The sequence below is a fragment of the Lytechinus pictus genome, chromosome 12, assembly GCF_037042905.1.
Source record: "Lytechinus pictus isolate F3 Inbred chromosome 12, Lp3.0, whole genome shotgun sequence".
NCBI lineage: Eukaryota > Metazoa > Echinodermata > Echinoidea > Temnopleuroida > Toxopneustidae > Lytechinus > Lytechinus pictus.
Window position 1 is genome coordinate 28,672,514 of NC_087256.1, and position 25,265 is coordinate 28,697,778.

At 36.0% G+C, this 25,265-nt stretch overlaps 1 protein-coding gene across 2 annotated transcripts; it reads left to right on the forward strand.

Moving 5' to 3' along the window:
- Nucleotides 1-238: 238 nt before the first annotated feature.
- Nucleotides 239-24,934, forward strand: LOC129272369 (vesicular integral-membrane protein VIP36-like). Of its 2 annotated transcripts, XR_010295282.1 has the most exons (9): nt 481-713; nt 4,988-5,103; nt 8,037-8,151; nt 8,708-8,790; nt 10,639-10,800; nt 14,336-14,450; nt 18,536-18,649; nt 19,532-19,933; nt 20,251-24,934. XR_010295282.1 is itself a non-coding variant. In XM_064107591.1 (8 exons), the coding sequence occupies exons 1-8, from the start codon at nt 494-496 to the stop codon at nt 19,693-19,695; spliced, it is 1,089 nt and encodes a 362-aa protein (XP_063963661.1). In that variant the 5' UTR covers nt 239-493; the 3' UTR covers nt 19,696-24,934. The 2 variants fall into 2 exon arrangements, 1 of the variants encoding a protein (XP_063963661.1); XM_064107591.1 differs by having other exon boundaries at nt 239-713; nt 19,532-24,934.
- Nucleotides 24,935-25,265: the final 331 nt, after the last annotated feature.

Here is a 25,265-nt window from a genome sequence, read left to right on the forward strand (position 1 = left end):
TCAGAAAACATTATCATATTTCACCCTTTTCCTTTTCTTTCTCATTTTTTTCATTATCGTGAAATATAGGGGCACATTGGTGTGGGGGGCTGTCCGTATCCTCAAGCCCCCCCCCCCCCACCCCCATCTGTACACCAGCGAAATATAGTCAAAGTGGTCCTATAAGGCCAAGGGTGGATCCAGGAGTTGCAGCGTGGGTATGTATATAAAAATTATTATAGAAAACAAGGGGAAGGGGAAATTAAAATGGGGACGAGAGTGGCACCCCCGCCCCCCCCCCCCCCCCCAGTGTTTACTTGCCCATTGTAATATATAGGTCCATGATTAAAGCAATGTAACGTATGTTCAATGGTACAACTATACTACCAGGGGGTACCCGTACCAGCTCTTTTTACAAAAATTATATCATGTCAATTGTTATGTTGATTCTGCCATTCTGGTTATGAATAATAATTAGCAATTAAGTGCCTCCAGTACTCCGATCGTGCACATTATGAACCGAACATTATACAGCACGTACTCGTACATCGTACGCTATTTTCAATGCGTGGGACTAGACTACATGAGGAATATCCTGACTGATGCAATGGCGTTCACACGCATTTTATTCGTCCTTGCCGTGCAATTTATGACGTTTCTCCAGGTTTTGGGGGATGAGATGAATCCGAATGAATTCCTAAAGCGAGAACATTCTCTCATGCGTCCTTACACTGGTAAGTATCGTCTATATCTTTACTATTTTCCATATTTTGGTGGCATATTTTTAGTAGCAATTGACGGGATTGCTTGCCAGCGTGGCGTAAATTCCGGCCGCCATCTCTCCACTGGAGGTTGTCCAGTGCACCGGTATGCACTTTCAGGAGTAGGAATGACCACTCTAGGCGACACCCCAATACTTACCCGTGCTAATATAAACTGGGACTCCACTCACGCGCATTTGGGCCGCCCTAGCTTAGAACTAAGCAATATTATCTAGAAATTGTTACATTGTAGTCATTAAAGGACAAGTCCACCCCAACAAAAAGTTCATTTGAAAAAAAGGAGAAAAATCCAACAAGCAAAACACTGAAAATTTCATCAAAATCGGATGTAAAATAAGAAAGTTATGACATTTTAAAGTTTCGCTTAATTACACAAAACAGTCATATGCACATCCTGGTCGGTATGCAAATTGGCAGACTGATGACGTCACCCACTCACTATTTCTTTTGTATTTTATTATATGAAATATGAAATATTCTAATTTTCTCCTCCTTGTCAAGTGAAACAAAGTTTTATTTCTCCCTGAACATGTGGAATTACCATTATTTTAACAGTTTGTGGTTAAGTTAAGTTGATTCTTATTGTCAAATCTGTAAAAATTGAAATATTGTATTATTCAAACAATAAAGAACAAAATAAATAGTGAGTGATGGACATCATTGACACTCTCATTTGCATATCGCTGAGTTGTGCATTTAACTGTTTTGTGAAAAATAAGCGAAACTTAAAAATATCCTAACTTTCTTATTTTACATCCGATTTCGATGAAATTTGCAGCGTTATGTTTGTTTGATTTTTCTCTATCGATTCAAATCAACAATTTTCTGGGGTGGACTTGACCTTTAAATATGTTCTATTAAATAAATTGATAATGTTTAATCGGTAGGATGGGGGATCGGGTGTCCGGACACTTTATATTTTTGAAGCCTTCTTTTTTGTCATTGATTGGATTACACTACAAATACGAAATCAATAGTTGTAATCATCTTCTATTTTGTTCTCTGTAATATTTCCTGACATTTTGTACTAAAAATTGATAAAACTTTCCTTGTAAATTTTTCCAAATGACTTTCTAAAATTGATCGTCCGGACACACAACCTGTCCGGACACACAACAACTGGGTATACTCACCGGTTCTTTTGTTGCATTTTCAGACCATTTCTCACAATTCTTCGTAAATATTTGCGGCAAATTTTGTCGCCATAGACAGCTTAGCATCCATCTTTATTGATAAATGGAGCGCCTTTTACGATAGTTGTTAATGCCGCGGAGAAATCGTTAGGCATTTTGGCCTGTGTTCAAGGCGTTCTTTCTGTTTTATTTTTTATATTGAAGATTGTGCATGTTGAATAGCGCCGTCTACGTCAGGTATGAGATCGAGTGTATAAATACACTCTTCCAAAATAATTATGATTCCGACCTGGCGCTGTTTAACTTCAATCTCTTTCACCTAAATTAGCGATGAATGCTAGCATTATAAAATATATATTATTAACGTCTGACGAAAAGAATAACCAACCGATCAGCTGACGAGAACGCGAATCACGTGATCTTCATATCAGCTTCGATCGCGAGTCAGAAGAGAAGAGCAGCTGCCCAGAAAATCAGGAAAAAGCCGTGAAAATGTAAGTTCCCCTTCATTTCTTTCATTTTTTTTTGTTGCTAACGATGCATTTACACTATAAAATTATAATTTAAATAAGAGAAAGGAATATAGCTTGTACTTGTGATATAATATATAAATATCCTGTTCTCAGAGATTTCTAACCAAAAATACTACTGATGTCGCCTATGAGGTCCATACATGTAATGTTGGACCTCATTGGTACTAGGAGTGGGAATGACATAGGCCCTAATTGTTTTTAAAAAGAGGTACTTTGCACTTGGTGTGCAAACCATTATAATCTTGACTTCAAGGCCTGTTCTTGTCACCCACAATACATCAGAATTACAAATAAAATCATGAAATGATTTCTTATTTAAATAGTTAAAATGAATTAGGAATGTGGTTTAGACTTTAGTTTACCTTGACAATTGACTTTACCTATGCCTGGCTTTGGAAAATTCGGAAAGACAGATGGGGGGGGGGTTGTCTGAAAGATTGAAGTCTTCATGTACTTTATCTTGTACTCTGGCATGTGCAGATATTAACATGCAACTTCACTGTCTTTGGTAGAATGTATTTTACAGAAATTGAGCAGTCTAAGTACAAATTTACAGAACTTATATTTATTTTAATTTTTTTTTAAATTAATTACGGTCCCTCAAAATGACTTTTTTGATCTCTTGACTTGAGTTGATTTTTTTGTGTATAAGGTATATATTTTGTCAAAGTTTCCTAAAATTTGCTGCTGAGACTTGAGTTGCAAGCAACAAAATACTGTAATCATTAATGCAATGGTGCCCTATGGCATGGCATTGGTTGGTCAATAGCAAATTGTCACAGAATTGTTGCATGGCATATTTTTTGAGTAAAACTCTGTTTTAATGTGGCCCTGGCCTGGAAGCTCATCTTCTGGCAAAACAGTTCTTGAATTTGTGGTTTAAAAAATTGAAATATGGACTGTAAGTTAAGTCGCTAATTTCACAATACATGCACCACGTGTACATGTACCAGCATTCGTTATTATGAGGAGCCTACATGTATTTCTCCTTGTGGTTCAACAAATTTTCCATCGTGTAGATCTATGTGGAACTCGCATAGAGTGAGAATTGATAAGCTTAAAGAAATACTTATACTTCAATGATGAATACCAAATATGATGGGGAGACCTAAAGCATGTAAAGCTACGCACTTTGTTTTCAAACGATAAAAACTATGCCAATTTTAATATGTGAACAAATTATCTTTCACTAATTTGTAATGAATATTATAAAGATCCTTTAATACCCAAGAAGAAAATATCACACAACTCACTAATACGAAAATTTGCCCTGTTTTCCGAGCACCTCTTGATTTTGCCGCCCGATGTAAAAGGGGTCCTAAAGCTACGCATTCGATTTAGCATGCAAAGAAATAGTATTTTCTGTGCATCAGTTTCAAAAAAATGTCTGTACCATTATCAGAAAATATGAAATCAGAGTGAATATAAGTCCAAAATTCCAAACATTTGCTGGTTTTCTCTGCATTCAAGGATTTATTGCAGCCTCTGTAGAAAAAAATGAATAGGGATCGTTCGTCACTCTGCAGTCACAGCTTCACACACAGAGCTAGAGGGCACATTTATTTTGCCATTGAAATTGTGTGCGCAATGGAGTGGTGCATAGCTTTAGGACCCCCTACCTAGGGAAGAAGAATAAAGATTAATCAGTAGCACTACCACTGTGATATCCCAGTAAAACGGAGTGGTTTTTATGATTTTATCGGTTTTTATTTGCCTTTCTTCCTAATCATTTGTGTTTTATATATTTTGTTCTTATATTAAATCATTCAATCCTTTAAATAACATTAAAGGTCAAGTCCACCCCAGCAAAATGTTGAATTGAATAAATAGAGAAAAATCAAACCAGCATAACACTGAAAATTTCATCAAAATTGGATGTAAAATAAGAAAGTTATGGCATTTTAAAGTTTCGTTTATTTTTCACAAAACAGTGATATGCACAACTCAATGACAAGCAAATGAGTCAGTCGATGATGTCCATCACTCACTATTTCTTTTGTTTGTTATTGTTTGAATCAAACAAAATTTCATTTTTTACAGATTTGACCATAGGGACCGACTTGACTGAATCATATAGTATTAATCAATGCTAATTCCACATGTTCAGGGAGGAATTAATCACTGTTTTACTTGACAATAAGGAGAAAATTAGTATATTTCATATGATAAAATACGAAAGAAATAGTGAGTGGATGACGTCACCAGTCTCCTCATTTGCATACCAACCAGGATGTGCATATAACTGTTTTGTGAAATTAAGCGAAACTTTAAAATGTCATAACTTTCTTATTTTACATCCGATTTTGATGAAATTTTCAGTGTTATGCTTGTTGGATTTTTCTCTTTTTATTCAAATCAATTTTTTGTTGGGGTGGACTTGTCCTTTAATAAACTTGACAAAAAAATCATTTGTAATCTCTTTAAAAGAGAAACATGATGATTAGTGCATTGCATGGTACCAGTTAACAGTACCCTGCTGTAAACCAATTTCTCAGTGTTTATGCATAAATTTGCATAAATTTGCATAAATGAATATCGCTCTTCTATCGTCAATTTACAGGAGCTGGAGCTAGTCTCCCCATGTGGGATATCATGGGGAACACAATGGTAACCAATAGTTACATTAGACTAACACCAGACCATCAAAGCATGAGGGGAGCTGTGTGGAACCAAGTGGTAAGCAATTTAAAGGGGACCAAACGGCAGAGCTCGACATTATTAGCAGTGGCCCGGGGCAATCTAAATTGAGAGTCGGGCCACCATAATTTCTGTAAAAGCCCACACTTGGTGGCCTGAATGGGCTACCAAAGTTTTGATAAATTGTAATGTTTTTGTAATGCTTTGCGGGCCACGAAAAGTGTGATTTTGGTGGATCGATCAGGCCACCTAGCAAAAAGGTTTAGTGTGGAGCCTTGCCAAATGGTTTATTTCAGATTCGTCTAATGCCAATTAGTCCGATTGCCAATTCGTCTACTATCATTCGGTCTACCATCAGTTCGTCCACTACATGGTATAATTGCCAATTCGTCCACTCACCATTTCGTCTTATAATAATCAGTTTGTCCAATAGGCATTTAGTCTATGTACCATGTGGTCTAATTGGACCAAGTGTTGAATTGTGCAAAGTGAATGAAAATGAAATGGATATTAGACCAACTGGTTATGAAACGAAATGGTCATAGATGAAATGGTGATGAGATGAAGGGATGATTGGACCAAATGGTTATCAGATCAAGTGGTTGTGAGAAGAAATGTTGATGGACAGAATGGCATTAGACCAAATGAAATGAAAGTAGACCATGTGGTGAGTGGACGAGTTGGCAAACGATGAATTGGCAATTTACCGACAGAACTGACTAACATTTTCAATGTGTGGTCTCTCATTGACTTAGTACTTGGTATGATGTTCCTCCGAAATACTCCTAGAAGAGTTTTAACTAGAGTTGTAACTGGAGGTGTGTTGTAACTAGCTAGTCGTAAAATATACCTTTTTGAGATTTGATAATACAGAGAATAATTAGCCTGTCATTTTATTTGTATAGTGAAACTAGCATATATTTATAGGTAAAGTTCTTGTTGAGCTGCTTGGTTACAGTATTGATTAGTGAATTAATTAAAAACAGAATGTTGAGAGAAACATATTATTAAAGGACAAGTCCACACCAACAAAAACTTGACTCAAATAAAAAGAGAAAAATTCAACAAGCATAACACTGAAAATTTCATCAAAATCGGATGTAAAATAAGAAAGTTATGACATTTTGAAGTTTCGCTTCATTTCACAAAAGAGTTATATGCACATCCGGTCGGTATGCAAATGAGGGAACTGATGACATCACTCACTCACTATTTCTTTTGTATTTTATTATATGAATTATGAAATATTTTGATTTTCTCGTCATTGTCATGTGAAATGAAGTTTCATTCCTCCCTGAATACGTGAAATTCCATTATTTTAACATTTTGTGGTTCAGGCAAGGCGGTCCTAATCATCAAATTCGTAAGGATTGAAATATTGTATAATTCAAACAATAAAAAACAAAAGAAATAGTGAGTGAGTGACATCATCGACTCTCTAAGTTGGATGTAACTGGCTCGTTCATTTAACTATTTTGTTAAAAATAAGCGAAACTTTTAAATGTCATAACTTTCTTATTTTACATCCGATTTTGATGAAATTTTCAGCATTGTGCTTGTCTGATTTTTCTCTATTGATTCAAATCAACATTTTGTCGGGGTGGACTTGACCTTTAAAGGCTTGTATTGCAAAATCCATCAATGGAGAAACAGTGTTTTATGAACTTGAGTTTTGATTTGTGCTCATGCTTGTGGATTGGCCACTACTACAGCAACTCTCTTAAATAATTCTGTGTGAATTGACTAATTTCAAAGTCTTTGGCACCTTATTCATCTTATCAGTGATTCAGTATAGTTTCTCAGCATGTGACCAATGTAAGTAATGGTCAACTCGAGCCAAGTTTCAGTTTGATGTGTAGTCCTATGGTATTTCTCTGAAAATACCGATTTCCTCACCAAAATACTGATTTTCAGCTTTAAAAAAATACTGAAAACCTTCTTGTTTTGGTTGGCAGCTCTGGGCCCACTTGCACAGCATACTTATGAAACTTGGAAAGAGTTCACTTGGAAAGTGAGCATTGATTAAACCTTGATAAAATATGGCATATTGACCTACATACATGTATGTACAAAATCCAAAACCAGATAAGCTTCCATACTGAAACTTGGAAAGTACATGTATTTAGAATGTAAGATGTTTTTAGTTTATAAGTACTTTGGGGTCAACCAGCTTTACCAGGGCTTGCTTAGCGATAAAGGCCATTGCCTTGGGTCCTAGACCTCAACTGCCTTGCTACCCCCCCCCCCCCAAAAAAAAAAATCCCAATTAACAGTGGTCTAAGTCTATAAAAAACTGCCTTGCCCTCATATTGCAGGGGCTAACCTCTTTCAACACAAACTGTATCTTGAACAGGCAAACAAAAAAATTGTCTTTAGAATATTTATTGAATTTCTTCCTACATTTTCAAGTAGAAGAAAAGAAAAACTGATTTAATGAAGAATTGGTAATAGACCAGATAATGATATGACCCTGAACCTGTGTTGTGGAGCATTGTGGCCCAGTGGATCAGTCTCTGGACTTTGAAACAGAGGATCGTGGGTTTGAATCCCATGTAGCGTAACATCCTTTGAAGAAAATGATCCACAATACGCTGCTCTGAACCCAGGTGAAGTAAATGGGTACCGACATCTCCAGGAAGTAATTTCTAAAATAGCTGTGAGCTCCGGAATAGGTGAGACTATCTTAACTGGTGTAATACATTGTACATAGGAGCACCTTCAGTACCTAACAATTCTGATATGTGCGCTGTACAAATACCGTATATTGTTATTATTGTATGTAAGTCTGATCTCTCTAAACCACAGAAAGGTGGTCTTTATGTGGTCAATATGGACACATCAAAGTTGTGTTTGTTGCTACTCCTACTCCTATACTAGACCCACTTGTTGATTTACAGTATAAAGTTTCAATCAGGGTCTGCGCCTGCAGACCAACATTAACCCATGTATGTTTCTTCCCTTTCCTTCTACAGTCAAACAAGTCACCAAATTGGGAGTTACATCTTCATTTTAGTGTTCATGGATCGGGAAAGACATTATTTGGGGACGGCTTTGCTATTTGGTACACTAAGGAGCGTATGAAAGATGGTAAACAGATGGGTTTTTTTTTGTTACCTAGGCATGCCTTTTATGGTCTTATGTGGTAGATAAATCTTACAAAGATAATATTTTTCATAAATTGTTGAATAGTAACAGAGGTCCAAATTATCGAGCTGCTCTAACTCAACTGATTATGAAAGATGGTAAACAGCTGGGTTTTTTTTTGTTACCTAGGCATGCCTTTTATGGTCTTATGTGGTAGAAAAATCTGACAAAGATAATATTTTTCATAAATTGTTGAATAGTAACAGAGGTCCAAATTATTGAGCTGCTCTAACTCAGCTGATTATGTAAATTGGCTTTTCTGTCAAGCAATTATGATAATGGTAGGGAGAATGATAGTGATAGTGAAAATTGATACTGGGCATCCATTGTAAGAGAAACTTGTCTACTTAGAGTGAAAAGTCACACTTTTAGTAACACCAGCCTCTCTCAAATCCCTTCAATGCATGTACTTTTTGTTGTCAACCTCTTTTGTGTGATTAAATGTTTTACATTCATTGGAAGGATAATTTAGTGGTGTTTTGTAATTTTCTCTCCACAGGTCCTGTATTTGGAAACATGGATTATTTCACTGGGCTAGGTCTTTTCTTTGATACATACAGCAACCACAATGGCCCACACAATGTAAGTCTCAAAGCTCTTCTTGTTTCTGCAGATACGATGAGCTTTATCAAGTATATTTTCAGATGATGATAAACTGCAAGTTAGAAGAAAAATCTTTCTTTAAAGGACAAGTCCATCCCAACAAAAAATTAATATGAATAAAAAGAGAAAAATCCAACAAGCATAACACTGAAAATTTCATCAAAATCGGATGTAAAATAAGAAAGTTATGACATTTTAAAGTTTGCTTAATTTCACAAAACAGTTATATGCACATCCTGGTTGGTATGCAAATGAGGAGACTGATGACGTCATCCACTCACTATTTCTTTCGTATTTTATTATATGAAATATACTAATTTTCTCCTCATTGTCTAGTGAAACAGTGATTAATTCCTCCCTGAACATGTGGAATTAGCATTGATTAATACTATATGATTCAGTCAAGTCGGTCCCTATGGTCAAATCTGTAAAAAATGAAATATTGTTTGATTCAAACAATAAAAAACAAAAATAGTGAGTGATGGACATCATCGACTGACTCATTTGCTTGTCATTGAGTTGTGCATATCACTGTTTTGTGAAAAATAAACGAAACTTTAAAATGCCATAACTTTCTTATTTTACATCCAATTTTGATGAAATTTCAGTGTTATGCTGGTTTGATTTTTCTCTATTTATTCAATTCAACATTTTGCTGGGGTGGACTTTAAGTCCCTTAAATGACAGTTTCCATGTTTGCCTGTTAATGAGGGCTCACTTTTTTCTCAAGATGTTGTGTTGTTGTTTTCCTTGTGGTGGTCACACTCATAGTCAAGCATCTCAGTTCCTATAATGGCTCATTTATAAGGTGTACATTTATTTGGTCTACTCAGATAGTCAATTACCACTTGGTCCAATAACTGTTTGGTGTACACTACACTTGGTGTGAATGTGATTTAGTCTAGCCCAACTTTGGCAAAAAAAAGCAAGTGACACATCAGTCAACTTTGAGTTATTGTTGTTTCTGAAACACCCTTTGTATGTTGCATGTTCAGATAAAATTGGGGAAGAAATGGTCGTTCTATGGAAAGATATTGAAGAAAATATGCTGTTAAATTGCATTGACGCCTATGTAAATGACGAACACATATTGCTCATTTACAACAAATTATACTTTTGTAACTTGCTTCCTTTTGCCAAAGTACGGCAGTAATGCCAAGATGGTTCAATTTTAATTTCAACTTTGTCTGTTTATTGTTTTTCACCTTTTAGATGAAAATTTGACCTGTAAACAGCTCATCTAATCATGTACAGAAAGTGGTATTAGACCAAGTGGATTTTAAATGAAATGGGGATATATGATAAATAATAATACATGTATATAAATTTGTAGAGCGCAGAAACTATTCACTGAAGTATATATTCTACTGCGCTTTTTATGACTCCTGAATGCTTGTTATCGATTAAATAGATGTGTTTTGAGTTTTGATTTAAATTTGGTTACAGAGGGTGCTTTCCAAACTTCCAGGGGTAGGCTTTTCCAGAACTTGTATTTTGGAATTATGAGTGAACATGACACTTTCACTATAAACTGGCCCAGGAATTAAGGAAATACTTCTATCATAAGTTTCATAACAATCGTGTCAAATTGCGGAAGATATTTTACAGTGAATTGGATAAACATTATTGATGCAATTGTATTTGCATGCTTTCATGACATGATTCGAAATTAGAGTTCGAAGGTCACTCAATGATCAGAAAAGCATGAAATATAAGGAACCTCTGTTGAGATGTGCTTAAATGAAAGTGGTATTTTAGACATTTTCAAGTGAATTTGTTTTTGTTTTTCTAATTGATTTCTAATAATATTTTTTGTTTTCTTTGCAGCATGCACATCCGTACATTTCAGCACAGATAAACAATGGCACTCTACACTACGACCACGACAGGGACGGGACACACACAGAGCTGGATGGGTGCCACGCCCCTTTCAGGAACAAAGACCATAACACACATGTCGCTATCAGATACTTCCAGAATAGACTAACAGTGAGTTGTAAAGAAGGCAAAGATAGTGATTGGGAGTTTGGGGGAAAAGGAATGGAGAGTGGAAGTGAACGGATGGATGGATGGATGGATGGATGGATGGATGGATGGATGGATGGATGGATGGATGGATGGATGGATGGATGGATGGATGGATGGATGGATGGATGGATGGATGGATGGATGGATGGATGGATGGATGGATGGATGGATGGATGGATGGATGGATGGATGGATGGATGGATGGATGGATGGATGGATGGATGGATGGATGGATGGATGGATGGATGGATGGATGGATGGATGGATGGATGGATGGATGGATGGATGGATGGATGGATGGATGGATGGATGGATGGATGGATGGATGGAAGGATGGAAGGATGGATGGATGGATGGATGGATGGATGGATGGATGGATGGATGGATGGATGGATGGATGGATGGATCGATGGATGGATCGATGGATGGATCGATGGATGGATCGATGGATGGATGGATCGATGGATGGATCGATGGATGGATCGATGGATGGATCGATGGATGGATCGATGGATGGATCGATGGATGGATCGATGGATGGATCGATGGATGGATCGATGGATGGATCGATGGATGGATCGATGGATGGATGGATGGATCGATCGATGGATCGATCGATGGATCGATCGATGGATCGATCAATGGATAGATCGATGGATCGATCGATGGATCGATCCATGGTCATGGATCGATGGATGGATCGATGGATGGATGGATGGATCAATCGATCGATCAATCAATCATCACAACATGCAGTTGACCCAGAGTAGACATATAAGGCAACTTGTCAAAAGTCTGCAGTGTCTTTTAAAGGGGAAGTTCACCCTGACGAAAACTGTATAGTAAAAATAGCAGGAAAAATGACAAATATTTGTGAAGGTTTGAGGAAAATCCAATAAAGATTAAGGAAAGTTATCAGAATTTCAAGTTTTTGTCTCACCTGCATAGCAGAGTGAGACTATAGGCGACGGCGGCGGCGGCGTCAACACCAAATCTTAACCGAAGGTTAAGTTTTTGAAATGACAGCATAACTTAGAAAGTATATGGACCTAGTTCATGAAACTTGGCCATAAGGTTAATCAAGTATTACTGAACATCCTGCCTGAGTTTCATGTCACATGACCAAGGTCAAAGGTCATTTAGGGTCAATGAACTTAGACCATGTTGGGGGAATCAACATCAAAATCTTAACCTAAGGTTAAGTTTTTGAAATGTCATCATAACTTAGAAAATATATGGACCTAGTTCATTAAACTTGGACATAAGGTTAATCAAGTATCACTGAACATCCTGTATGAGTTTCACATCACATGACCAAGGTCAAAGGTCATTTAGGGTCAATGAACTTTGGCCGAATTGGGGGTATCTGTTGAATTACCATCATAACTTTGAAAGTTTATGGATCTGATTCATGAAACTTGGACATAATAGTAATCAAGTATTACTGAACATCCTGTGCAAGTTTCAGGTCACATGGTCAAGGTCAAAGGTCATTTAGGGTCAATGAACTTTGGCCAAATTGGGGGTATTTGTTGAATTACCATCATAACTTTGAAAGTTTATGGATCTGATTCATGAAACTTGGACATAATAGTAATCAAGTATTACTGAACATCCTGTGCGCATTTTAGGTCACATGACCAAGGTCAAAGGTCAATGAACTTTGGCCATAATGGGGGTATATGTTGAATTACCATCATTACTTTGAAAGTTTATGGATCAGACTCGTGAAACTTGGACATAAGAGTAATCAAGTATCACTGAACATCCTGTGCGAGTTTCAGGTCACATGATCAAGGTCAAAGGTCATGTAAGGTCAATGAACTTTGTTCACCTTGGGGGTATTTGTTGAATTACCATTATATCTCTGTAAGTGTATTGGTCTAGTTCATAAAACGTGGACATAAGAGTAACCAAGTATCACTGAACATCTTGTGCGAGTTATAGTAGTTTTCAAAGTCAGCACTGCTGCTATATTGAATCGCGTGATGTAGGTGAGACCGCCAGAGGCATTCCACTTGTTGATTTGTGGCGCCATAAATGAGCAGGTACCCCATACGTTATGTAATTTAAAAAGCATAAATTTCATTTTTTTTTTTTGGTCCATGATGACTTATTTTTTATTTTCTTTTTAGGAGCGGTGTGAAATCATGTGTGTACTGATATACTAAAGGTACAATAAAAACCATTTTCAATTTTCTGCAAAAATGACATTTCATTGATTGTTTTAAAACCATACAATATGTAGGAAAGCTGCTCGCATATGACGTTACTAATAAAATAATTAAAATTCTGATAACTTTTTTGTTCTTGATGGATTTTCCTAAAACCCTTCGCCAATATTTCTTATTATTTTTTTGCTATTTTTGCATAAACTTTTTGTTGGGGTGAACTTCCCCTTTAACAGGAATCCCACAATAAAGATTTTATCCGTCTTTTCATAGCGGCTAAGTTGCATTCCCCTTTACTTTGTCTGTGATCAAATGTGAGGATTGGTAAGGCAAAGCGGTTCGCGGGTTTCTTGCGGGAAAGGCGTAACTCTGACTTTCACTTTGCATTTTTTGTTTGTTTGATGGTTGGGGGTGATCTCTTTACCCCCAATCATGAAAACTACTGGCATCACTAGGAAAAATACAAAGTAAATATGGGCAGGGGTTGCCAATGGCCTATGAAAAGGATTATTGATTATATTATTTGTATTAATGTGTTAATTATAATAAGATATGAGATTTATCATCAGCTTGAATTTAGATAATGGGTTTGAGTGAGGTTTTGCTTGAAATTTGTCAATAATGGATTTGGAGGGAAAACAGTTTGGTTGGTACCTTAATTAATCTATTCAGTTCTCAGGCAGCCTCTCCATTTTTCATCTACATGTAGGTGTTATCGTTTGATAATGTACATTGCTATATGATCTTCTCGATTTTTTTTTGTTTTTAATATACAAGTACTTATCGGGGGCTGTGGAACCTTGGAGGCATCTGCCCCCACTTTTTTCAATAATTGTGTACAAAAATGTAAAAATGATCATCTGATCATGTTTATTTGCACGGTCAGCCCCCCCCCCCCCCCACCCCCCACTTCTAAACCATTCTATGACCCCTGCCTCGTTAGTCCATTTGTTCTGTAAGGCCAAGTGATAATGATAATAATGGAAAATTGCATTATTTATTCCCACTCTTTCCAATAAACTTGGACATAAACATAAAAATTGACCATCTGAATTTGTATAATCTTCATGGTCACTTCTAAACTGTTTTGTGACCCCTGCCTTGTTGGCCCCTTTGTTCTGTAATGCGAAGTTATAATGATAGTAACTAAAAATAGCATTATTTATTCCCTCTCTTTCCAATACGAAAAACCTAAATGTGTTTATTTGCATGGTCACCCCCCCCCCCTTCTAAACCATTCTGTGACCCCTGCCTCGTTAGCCCCTTTGTTGTGTAATGCCAAATGATGATAATGGTAATAACTGAAAATTGGCTCATTTTCACAGGTAATGATGGATATATCCGGTGAGGGTAAATGGCAGCATTGTGTTGACCAGGAAAGGATTATCTTACCAACAGGATATTACTTCGGAGCATCGGCTGCTACCGGGCAATTAGCAGGTAAATTTTTTTAGTGTGTCTATCATTGAATCCAAGAAAAATATCACTGTTTTTCGGGCCGGATGAGCTTATGCCGTGGCATGGCGTCCGTCCACAATTTCAAAATGCTTCTTCCTCGCCATTTCAAGTCCGATTTCAATTCTGTTTGCTTTAATATATGATAGCACGAGGTGGGGGATTCAAAACTTCTACACATAATTTTGAAACTCATTAAATATGCTAATTTTTGCACATTTTTCTAAATTCACAAAAAATGCTTTTTCTTTATTTGTTGACCGATTTTGAATTTTTTGCTTCCATCTGGTAGAGCTTCATGAGGTTCACCAAACTTCTACACAGAATTTTGAAATTTAGACTAGAACAATTTTTATGCTAATTTATGCAAAATTAATTTATGCATATTTTTATAAATTTACATAAAATGCTTCTTAATTTGTTGACCGATTTTGATTTTTTTCTTCCATCTGGTAGAGCTTCATGAGGTTCAGAAATTTGGAGTAGAAAATTATTTATTCTAATTAATGCGAAATTCATTCATAAATCACAGAAAATGCCTCTTCTTTATTTGTTTACCGATTTTGATTATTTCTTCTTCCATCTGGTAGAGCTGCATGAGGTTCACCAAACTTGTACACAAAATTTTGAAATTTTGTCTAGAAAATTATTTATGCTAATTTATGCAAAATTTATTCATAAATCACACAAAAAAATTCTTCATTTGTTGATCAATTTCAATTTTGTTTACTTTATACAATAGCTCAAGGTGGTGATTCAAAATTTCAACGCAGAATTTTGAAACTCATTAAATATGATAATTTATTCATATATTTTCAAAACTCACAAAAATACTTATTTGTTGATTGATTTTGATTATTTTTGTTCCATCTGAGAGCTACATGAGGTTCACCAAGGTTCTACACAGAGTTTAGAAATTTTAACTAGAAAATTATTTATGCTTGATTTATATGAAATTTATTCATAGATCACAAAAAATGCTTCTATGTCATTTCTTCATCAATTTCAATTCTATATATCCTCATTTTATGTCACCAATATAATTCACTACCGTGTCAACTGGGCTGAAATTAAAATTGTGTTAAATTTCGTTGCGAGATGCCGGATGAGCTCCACATCATTGTTGTGCTAGTTAAAGATGTTTAGTTGAGGGCAGTACAATATTGCGTATTTGGGGACTGGATTATCAAAAGCTGTAGGACAACGATCTTAGTGGTGATTTATCATTGCCCCCCCCCCCCCACGAATTGTCATTTGTCAGGCAATGTTCACTTACCATTTTATTCAGTTAAGGCTAAAAAAATAAATCAGATATGGAATGGGGGGATATTGGTTATGGCAGAATCTAACCAGTGGAGCAGTCACTGCGACGTCTCCATTTTTTTGTTGCAAGCAAGTCTCCAAGACATCTCTGCTGAAAAAAGAAACTGATTTGTGAGATAACCAAGGCACAACTTCCATATTTATGAGCCTATCTGTGACTTAAATGAGCTGTATTAGGGTAATAGGGGTAATGTCTGCGTTTCATGACCTTAAGTGAATGACTTAAAGCATTTCAATGAAGTTTTCTTGTCGAAAAGTGTTTATTCTAATCTCTCTTGTTATTCAGCTACTTGGACAATCATACTCCAAGGCAGAGCGTTCAAGAAAAATGTTTTCATTGCATTGGATGACTCAGAATCGAGTACCAGAAATGTTCCCCGAGTTAGGACCAAAATTGCACAAATCATATAGGAGTGCAATGTAAGCCATAATGAGTGGAACATTTAAATTATATTGGATGGCTCGGAATGGAATACCAGAAATATTCTGAGAGTTTGGGTAAATATTCCAAGAATCATAGATGAGTGGAATATTGGCCCTAATGAATAAGATATTTCTGGTATTCCATGAAATAAAGCCATCCAATATAACTATTATCATCTCCCCCACCCCCCTCCAAAAAAATAAGAGGGATAAATTTGATTGAACAAGTCATGTCCCTACATTATCATCTGGTAAGATTGAATTTGTTCGTTGACATGCAACTAGGCCTACATGCAACCTACATGTAGTTCTTTATGGCATGATTCAGTGTCATTGTGCTCTATGCTGCGCATCACATTGCTTTCATTGTTGTACAAGTTGTAGATTTCACGCATGCGCACTAGACTGTTGAATATGGTCTCGTATTCAACAGCAAGTTTTGTACAGGAGCCTATATGGATTTCGGTCCTTTTAGGGACATCCTCTGGTATTGAACAGCCTATTGATGCAGACCAAAGTACTTGTTTTTAATGTATATTGCTAAAACACTCTATGTAGATGATAATTCTTGTTAACCCACCCAATGATCATTATTCATTAGACCATGCAATATGGCACCATATTGCACAGTAAGTTTTGTATGTAAGCCTATAGGGAATAGATCAGATTTGGGCGAATCGTGCAATAAGCTTTATTATCACCCGTATCAGACATATGAGCTGGTCATTTACAAAACCGTATTTCCCTGTATTTTATTATTATCAGGAAGGGATAGGTATATTGTTTGTATTTTCCTCGGTCTCAATGCGCGTATTGACTTTGCATGCAGAGACGACGCAAAATATACCTTTGTATTTTGCCTGGTCTCACATCCGGGCCTTTGAGGATGCGCAGAAAGAGATAAGCGTCATAGTGATTCGTGCAGAAACAATATACTGTACGTCATAATAAAGACAACGCTGGATCTGGGCGCTTGCAAGTACGTCATAATGGTAAAGGGCAGAGCCTAGACACTGATATTATCATGACACAACAGAACTCTATTCTTAAAAGATATCACTGTTATCATGATTTTTGCTCTAGATATCTGATTTGGATGATAATAAAAATATTGACTGCCCTTCTTTCGGGGAACATCAAATATATTGCCCTTAAGGACGTTCCACAGTTATGTTTGTGCGCATTATGATCTGCGCATAGTTTACACTCTGCGCGCTGACGTCACAATGGATGAACAGGTGATTAATTAGCTGCGGGTATGAGCTGATTTTTCTCATCTTCTGCACTTTAACTGCAGATCCGATGTGTTATTTCATGAAGCTAAAAAGTGGAATTATTCCATGGACGATTAAAAAAAATTCTCTACAATTTCAAAATACTTTACTCTGCAGTGCTGCCAAGAATCACGAATATTACCCCGAGTTTGAATAAATGGTAGAGTGGTTTTGATTTTTTCTTCACATAGATACAAAGTATTCGGCGCATTTTTTGTGTTTTTAAAAGCACATTTGCTCTAATAAAAATGCTGATAGTTTAAAAACAAGCACATGAACCCCTATTTTTTAATGTTTGTACCTCTTAGGTATACCTTCCTTTACAACTCTGCAAATTTTGGTGAAAATGACATGGATTTTGAATAAAGTGCAGCATTTATTGTACGTTTGTAGTTTGTTACTGAAATTTTACATTTTTTAGATTGGGATTTTGTTATCTTTTACGCCATTTTTAAGAACTGACAGTGCTGTTAAACTTAAAATTGCAAACAAATAGCACTATTAATAGATTCTCCGTTCTAACGATACAATTATTAACTCTCTTGCGAAATTTGATGACTTTTTCATGTATTTTGAATGAGTAATGGAGGTTTAAACTCATTGTAGTAATCTTGGGCGGTCTAAAAATGCCAAATTCTTTTGAATGCGCAATTCTTAAGAACATCAATTTGGGTAAACTTTGAAGCTCTATAGCAAAAAATCAAGCACATGGACCTATGTTAATTTTTGCATATTTCGAATATTAAGGTTCTAAAGTATCTATGTGCAAAGTTTGGTAAAAATGACATGGATTTCACTTTAACTGTGGAACGTCCTTAAAAGACCCATATTGCCCTCGTCTAAAGACTTGGGCCAATATGATTCTTTTGCTGGCAATATGTTTGATGTTCCCCTTAAGACCAGTCAATATTATATAAATATTGCCTATTCAAATCATGCAAACAAAAACACATGGTCTCAGCACACTGTTAAATGCCTAGATAATATTTCTATGTGTGTAGTGAGTTACTGATACAAGGATCAATTGCCTCTCTTCTCATTTCTTTGCAGATAATCATGACATCCATTCTGTAAAAGTTTACGAGCTTGAAAGTGTTGATTTAGATAAAAACACAGATTACAGCAAGCTGACACCATCAGCACAGTACTTTGCTCCACCTAGAGGTAAGCTCAAGAGGGTACTTATATTCTTATTCCTCTTTAAATTTAATAGTGGCCTGCATTCTAAAGTCGGGTTTAACTTCGGCCATGGTCTATGTGTTAAAGCTATGGGAAGCCAAGTATTTCCAGACTGTATTTATGTTTCCCATCTTTACTTGGCTCTCACATCATGTTTTACTGATGAATAGAACTATTTCGGTTATTAGACCCAGTCAGTTTTGAATGATTTGAGTATCAAATGAACTGACAAATTGAACTTGTCCTGTTAGAGATACTTGTCACTATTGGCTATCAACCGCAACTTGAGACCTGGGGGGTGTTTCACAAAGATTTAAGTATGACTTAGAGTCGCACTTAAATACCGAATTGCGTACAGTATGAAAGGCTTGATCGCATTGGTCAGATCGTGTCATGAGGACGCGCACTAATGCGTATCTATCAATAAAATCGCGCATTGCACATCATGTTCGCGTCGGTATTTAAGTGCGACTTAAGTCATACTTAAATCTTTGTGAAACACCCCCCAGATATTAAGCCCAAGTTCAGAATACGGCCATCAAGTGACAGCAATCTTCAGGCAAAAATATGGAAAGCATGTATTCTTTAACCTTCTCAGCCAGATTTTGCCAAAATTCAATTAGATTTATGCGATCCCACAAGGAGGCTGGAAATAGACTGGAATTTTGATTTCATTATTCATACCGCTATTCTGAACTGTGATTGTTGAGGGTTAATAGGTTGGAACGTTCATCTGAAATGATATTTTTTCTTTGAAAATTGGATCACAACAGATCATGTGTGCCGGGCATTGGTCAATCAGTGCTCTGAACTGAATACCGGTCCGGGAATTACATTTTTACCTTTTTTCTGTGTTTCTTTGAACAGATCACATTGATGATCCTCAAGGAGCGTTTAAGAATTCCACGCTAAGCTGGAAAAGAATGTTTCTCATTTTATTTTGTATCATCTTGGGCATCGCAGTCTGTATCATCGTCGGTGTAGTTGTGTTCCAGAAGAAACAGGATTACCAGAGGAAACGCTTTTATTAGATGAAAAATTTTTTTTTATAGCCATGGACTTTTTCAAGAGTTGCATATGTGTGTGTTTGGCATTCCATGTTTAGGATGTTGGGCATGATTTGGAATTTTTTTTTCTTGACGAACCTCGGCAGTATATGGGAGTTTCAGGTGTACATCAATATTGACTTGCTGGGGGTATGACATCATAAACATGCTTTCTGTGTTCATTACGGCACACACACAGTAATAATTATACCTTCACTACAAGGTGGGCACTGGGCTTATCCATGGACTTTCAAAAAAGGACCCTAAACGAGTAATCTTGCTTCGATCTCAGAGCCCTCCGAACAACTACATGTAGTTTGTCTTGTTTTCTCACCCTAAATAATGTTTTACATCTCTATTTTCATATGGAGAAAAATATTTCCACATGCCATGCACACAGGACTGTTGTAAAGAAAATGCATATTCAATGATTTTGACAATTCGATCCCCTTTTTACTGTACGTGTGTATGTTGCCCGATAGTGATAAACAATCCTTACGTGTTTTTGTAAACAGCGTGGTGTCCACCTTGTAATTGAAGTGGTAATAGAAGGGTTTCCATGGTAGTAACCATATTGACAAAGTTAAAATAATCACAAGTTCTTTGTGAAACCAACCCATGGGTATACTCAGTGTCTCAAGGTGCCTAGTTTCACAGATTATTATAAGAATGGTAACAGAATTCAGCCAATGGCGTGTTAACATTTACCTTGATGACATCTCCCTTTTATATTAACGGTTTTTCGCTTTTCTTGTGAGAAATAGAGGGAACATGCTGCAAATCTTGTTTTCATTGATGTTGTTATACTATTTAAGGTGGCAACCATACTTTTTTTTTTTATACGTTATTAATAAATCAGGATTCTGGTGCAGGCGTTAGCTGAAGTATTATTAGCCTTTATCTTCCTAACCCCTGACATATAGTAATAAATCATTTTATACTCAGTCAACATATGCTCAAAATTTTGACAATATTTAAGATTAGAACTTTGAAAATTAGAATTTCAGTTAAAAGGATTTGGAGAAGATAAGGATTATGGTACCAGTATTGGTTGAAGATTCCATGGGGTTCCAGTAAGGTGGTAAGTGGGGTTAATTGGAATATTTGGTCTATATTGGGCATTTCTCTGTTTATTTCTGATACTAAAACAGCGATATAATGTATGTATAACATTACAATAATAATAATAGTAGGCATTTATATTGCACCATCTATGTAGAAATATTCTATTCCGAGGCACACAAGAAAAATAGAAAGAATTAAAAAGCTAGGTCTGTATCTTTCTGTAAGAAATAATATTCTTGTTCATTTAGCCAAGATATGTTTACATGTACCAATCCCTTGTTAGTAGTGGGAAGATAAAGTAAATATTTGATCAGTATTATTTTACATAAAAATCATCAGTTTTCCATCAGATACCTATGTTTCATACAATGCTTTTAATGTCAGGCTACTGATAGAGATAATCATTATTGGCAACTATTATCATATATATTCTCAAAAAACTTGTACTCTAAATTCAAATAAATTATTTCTCCATTCTCATCAGTTACTCTAAAAATTGTCAAGGTATTGTAAATAAAATGCAAATGACAAATTTTCATGCAATTTTCCAAGATTTTATATTTGATGCGTACCAAATTAACATCTACTCAACTCAGTTTGCCTCTTTGAATTAGATATTCTTTCACCTCCTCCTCTCAAACTCGTTTATTCATTTTGTATACTGAAATGTGGTTCCTTTTAGCTCTAACATATCGGATAACTTCTCACAAGTGTGAGAAATCATTTAAAATGAGAGAGGTAAAACTTAATTCTTTACTTTCCTTCTTTGATTAGGGATACACTTTACAATAATACCTGATTTAAAGCTCTCAGATAGTTGTGACTCATTTTGGGTTTGGGGGCTCGAATTTGACGTTTACCGTCTGTAGAAAAGTTGAAGTTGGGGTAAAAGACAAACCAGATAGAAGTACTGCATAAGTTGGTTCACTAAACCCACGTTCCTAGCACTGCTACACATCTACATGGCACCTCGCACTGATACACTGAATGCTTTCATCCCGGGATAGCTTTGGAGCTGCTGAACCGATTATCCCTCAAGGTTCACCTATGTGAAAACAGATCCTTTATCATTGGTGATTAATATGAATCTTTGATATGAAAATGGTATAGTTATGGTATATGAATTTTAAAAGAATGTTGATATGTGAAGTGTTTTATCAATGTATTTTTAACAGTCACTCAATGCTCTTGTGTTATCATCAACCCTTGGAAAGTTGATTCATTGGTGGTCAAAACTTTGTGCAAGTCAATGATAGAGTCCCGTAAATCAAATTTGTTTAACTTTTTTAACCCGTCTGTGTCACAAATCTTTATATTCTACAAAATAAGGTTGACTCTACTGTTGTATCTTCAACTCATATTTGATGTGCTACTAAATTGATTCATTTAAATGGATCACAAAATTAACCTGTCCTGTTATTTGTCAAAGTTAAGAAATGGTTCAGATTTTATTGAGCATAAAACTAGGACAAATCAATTGGTTGTTTTTCACTGTTTTGTTTAAAGTGCGATGTAAGTCTTAATTTATATGGCGGTGGTGGGTTTCTTTGTTTCTATTCTGTGCATGCTTGTTATTCTTTTAGGGAAAAAAGGTTTTGTATTTCGGGCATTGTAGGGTTTATAAAAAATGTCTGAACCTTATGTTATATTCCATTTATCAATGTATGGGGATTGTTTTCTTGCTCTTTTTCAATATGCCTTGTAATACTTGCCTTGATGTGACTTTTATGGATACCAAGTTGATTAAAACCTCTAATTTGATTTTTCCTCAAACAAAAGGTTTTTTTTTCAACAGTTGAACAGGATCCCATCTTACAGAGTTACAATTGATCTGATCAATCGCAATTCTATGGAAATCCATCATTGTCATGATATTTTCTACAAGAAACTTAATGTCATTTGTAAACAAAGAGAAGCACACTGAAATTTCAAGAAAACAAAGAATGCATGAATATACATCATAGTTAGAAAATATTTTGAACAAACATGCATTTAAGATGTTGACGTTGCTTCCTTTCCGTAGTTGTGGTTGATTGGATCAATGGCAATCCTTTGTAAGATAGGACCTATTAGTTGTTTTCCCTACTGAAATCCACACCTATAAAGTCCAACAATGTGATAGAGCATTCGACCTCCTGTGATTTTGGACTCTTTAAAGTAATTCACTTTTAGTTGCTTAGCAAGGTCTAGTGCATTGTAAACAACACCTGTAGGATAATGGTCTGCCTCAGTCGACCTGCTCTACATGTATGTCAAATAGTTGGAGCAACTTTTCTGACCAGGGGCCCGTTGCAGAAAGAGTTGCGATCAAACGCAACTCAAAATATCTTGCGCAACTTGATTTTCAACCAATGAAGCACCCGTATTCGGGACTTTCGCTTGATATTTTGACTTGCGTTTAAACGCAACTCTTTCTGCAACAGACCCCAGTTGGGTGTTTCACAAAGAGTTAAGTATGACTTCAATGCACACATGATTTGGAACACACATTCTTATTGATTAATATGCAGTAGTGCACGTCCTCTCAGCATGATTTGACCAATGCGATGATGCCTTTTATACCACACGCAACTGGGAATTTGATTGCCACTCTGATTCACGCTCTTGTGAAACACCCTCAAGAACATGTGAAGCATTCATTAAGTTGAAACGGATTGATGTTCCAAGACATTCGACTTAGGCAGACTCGCCTGTACAGGTGCCATCTTTTGTGTAGAACTGGTCATAGTAATCATATAAGGGATAAATGCATACCGAGGGTGTGGTATACCATACATTTTTGTAGAATTTTGGATTTGATGGCAGATTCTATTTGGGGCAATGTAGTCATAACAAAATAATGTGTTGAAAATCAATGCCACAAAGATTTTGGCTTATATACTGTATCTACATACTTCTGGGGCCCATTGCATAAAAGTTACTATTACAGTAACTTTGCCATCCAATGGTTATTACCATGTTAACAGTGCTCAACAGCCAATCAAAGTCAAGTATTTCATGTAAGTTACTACTAAATAGCAAAATTATGATAGTGCTTATAGTAACTTTTTTTAATGGGGGCCCAGGTAATAGTAGTAATACCTTGTCTCATTATTGGAAGCTGAAAAATTATTCTTGACTTCACTCCAATATTTTTAACCACCACTAAGCATATACCGCACTCATTGCACTCAAGTATTTGAATAGTGAAATGAATTTAATAACTTTTACAGTAAATGATTTATTGTATCAAAATTTGTACATAAGAGCAATATTTTGGCATATAAATTCTTCCCTGGAACACTTAAGTATTTACATATTGCACATTTGAACTGTAATATTTGACCGAGCATAAATATTAAACATGTTTGCGGCTAAAGCCCCCGTTCCACTAGGTCGATTTTGCTACAATTTGACAAACCTTCAGATCAGGTAGGATCGGGGGAAAATGAGTCACTTTCCCAGCAATATAAGTTGTCCAAAGGAACGGGGGATTCATTACGTCCACGTGCCGCTGTTAGTATGCCAGTAAAGACCCGAATATGCTCATCCCATGACTGCGCGCCGTGTTGCTTACGCTTTTTCCCGCTTCCCCCACGATTCAAAATGTGTGTTTTCTGATCGGGAAGATCTGATCGGGAAGATCGGCATGAAATTTTGAACATGTTTTAAAAAAATTAGCCTATCTCGCCGATCTGAATATTGTGCCTGCTGTTACCCGTCCTCACAATGTTGTTATTACGCTGTTCCCGAATTTAACTGATTCCTATCCCGCTCTCCGCCGATCTAATGATCGGGACGGATCAGGGTTTCAGATCGTGATAGTGGAAGGGGGCTTAAGACTTGTACATGGTCATTCATTACATCATATTTATGAACACATATTTTTATTCACTTTGCTCTGTTTAGATACATGTATAATACACCCTTTCAGTGGTTAGCTCTTGAATTACATTTTAAAGCATCAAATTAACGAAAAGTTATGTCAACTAGGAAATTATTCAGGAATTGGTAGCAAAAATAAGAATATTGTGGAGAATGGAAATAACCTCAGGAATAAATGTTGAATAGGGTCAAGAAAAGTGGTATATATACACGTGCATGTAATATTGACATGACAAAATAACAATGCTAGAGTATACCATGTAGGGTGAAAACCATATTTCTATCATAAAAAGACTGGTAATCTGTATGGAGATGTATCAAATGCTATCAATAAAAAGAACAAGATTAAGTCTTTGGAGTCTGCATTATTTGATGTTACAGACATAACTAGTATGTTCATTTTTCAACCAAAGAGGATAAAATTGGAAAATAAGATAAGATGATTTGTGTTTTCATTATGTAAAATGCATGGGGTTAATCAATGTATGTAATTGGTGCCATATTAATGCTATTTGTAACATTGAAAGCAGCATCTACATAGCTATAACTTTTGACTAAAGGTTTGTTTGCGGTTTGTCATAACCTGACTGAAATTCGTGTGCCACAAAGAATGTGTCGCCCGACTC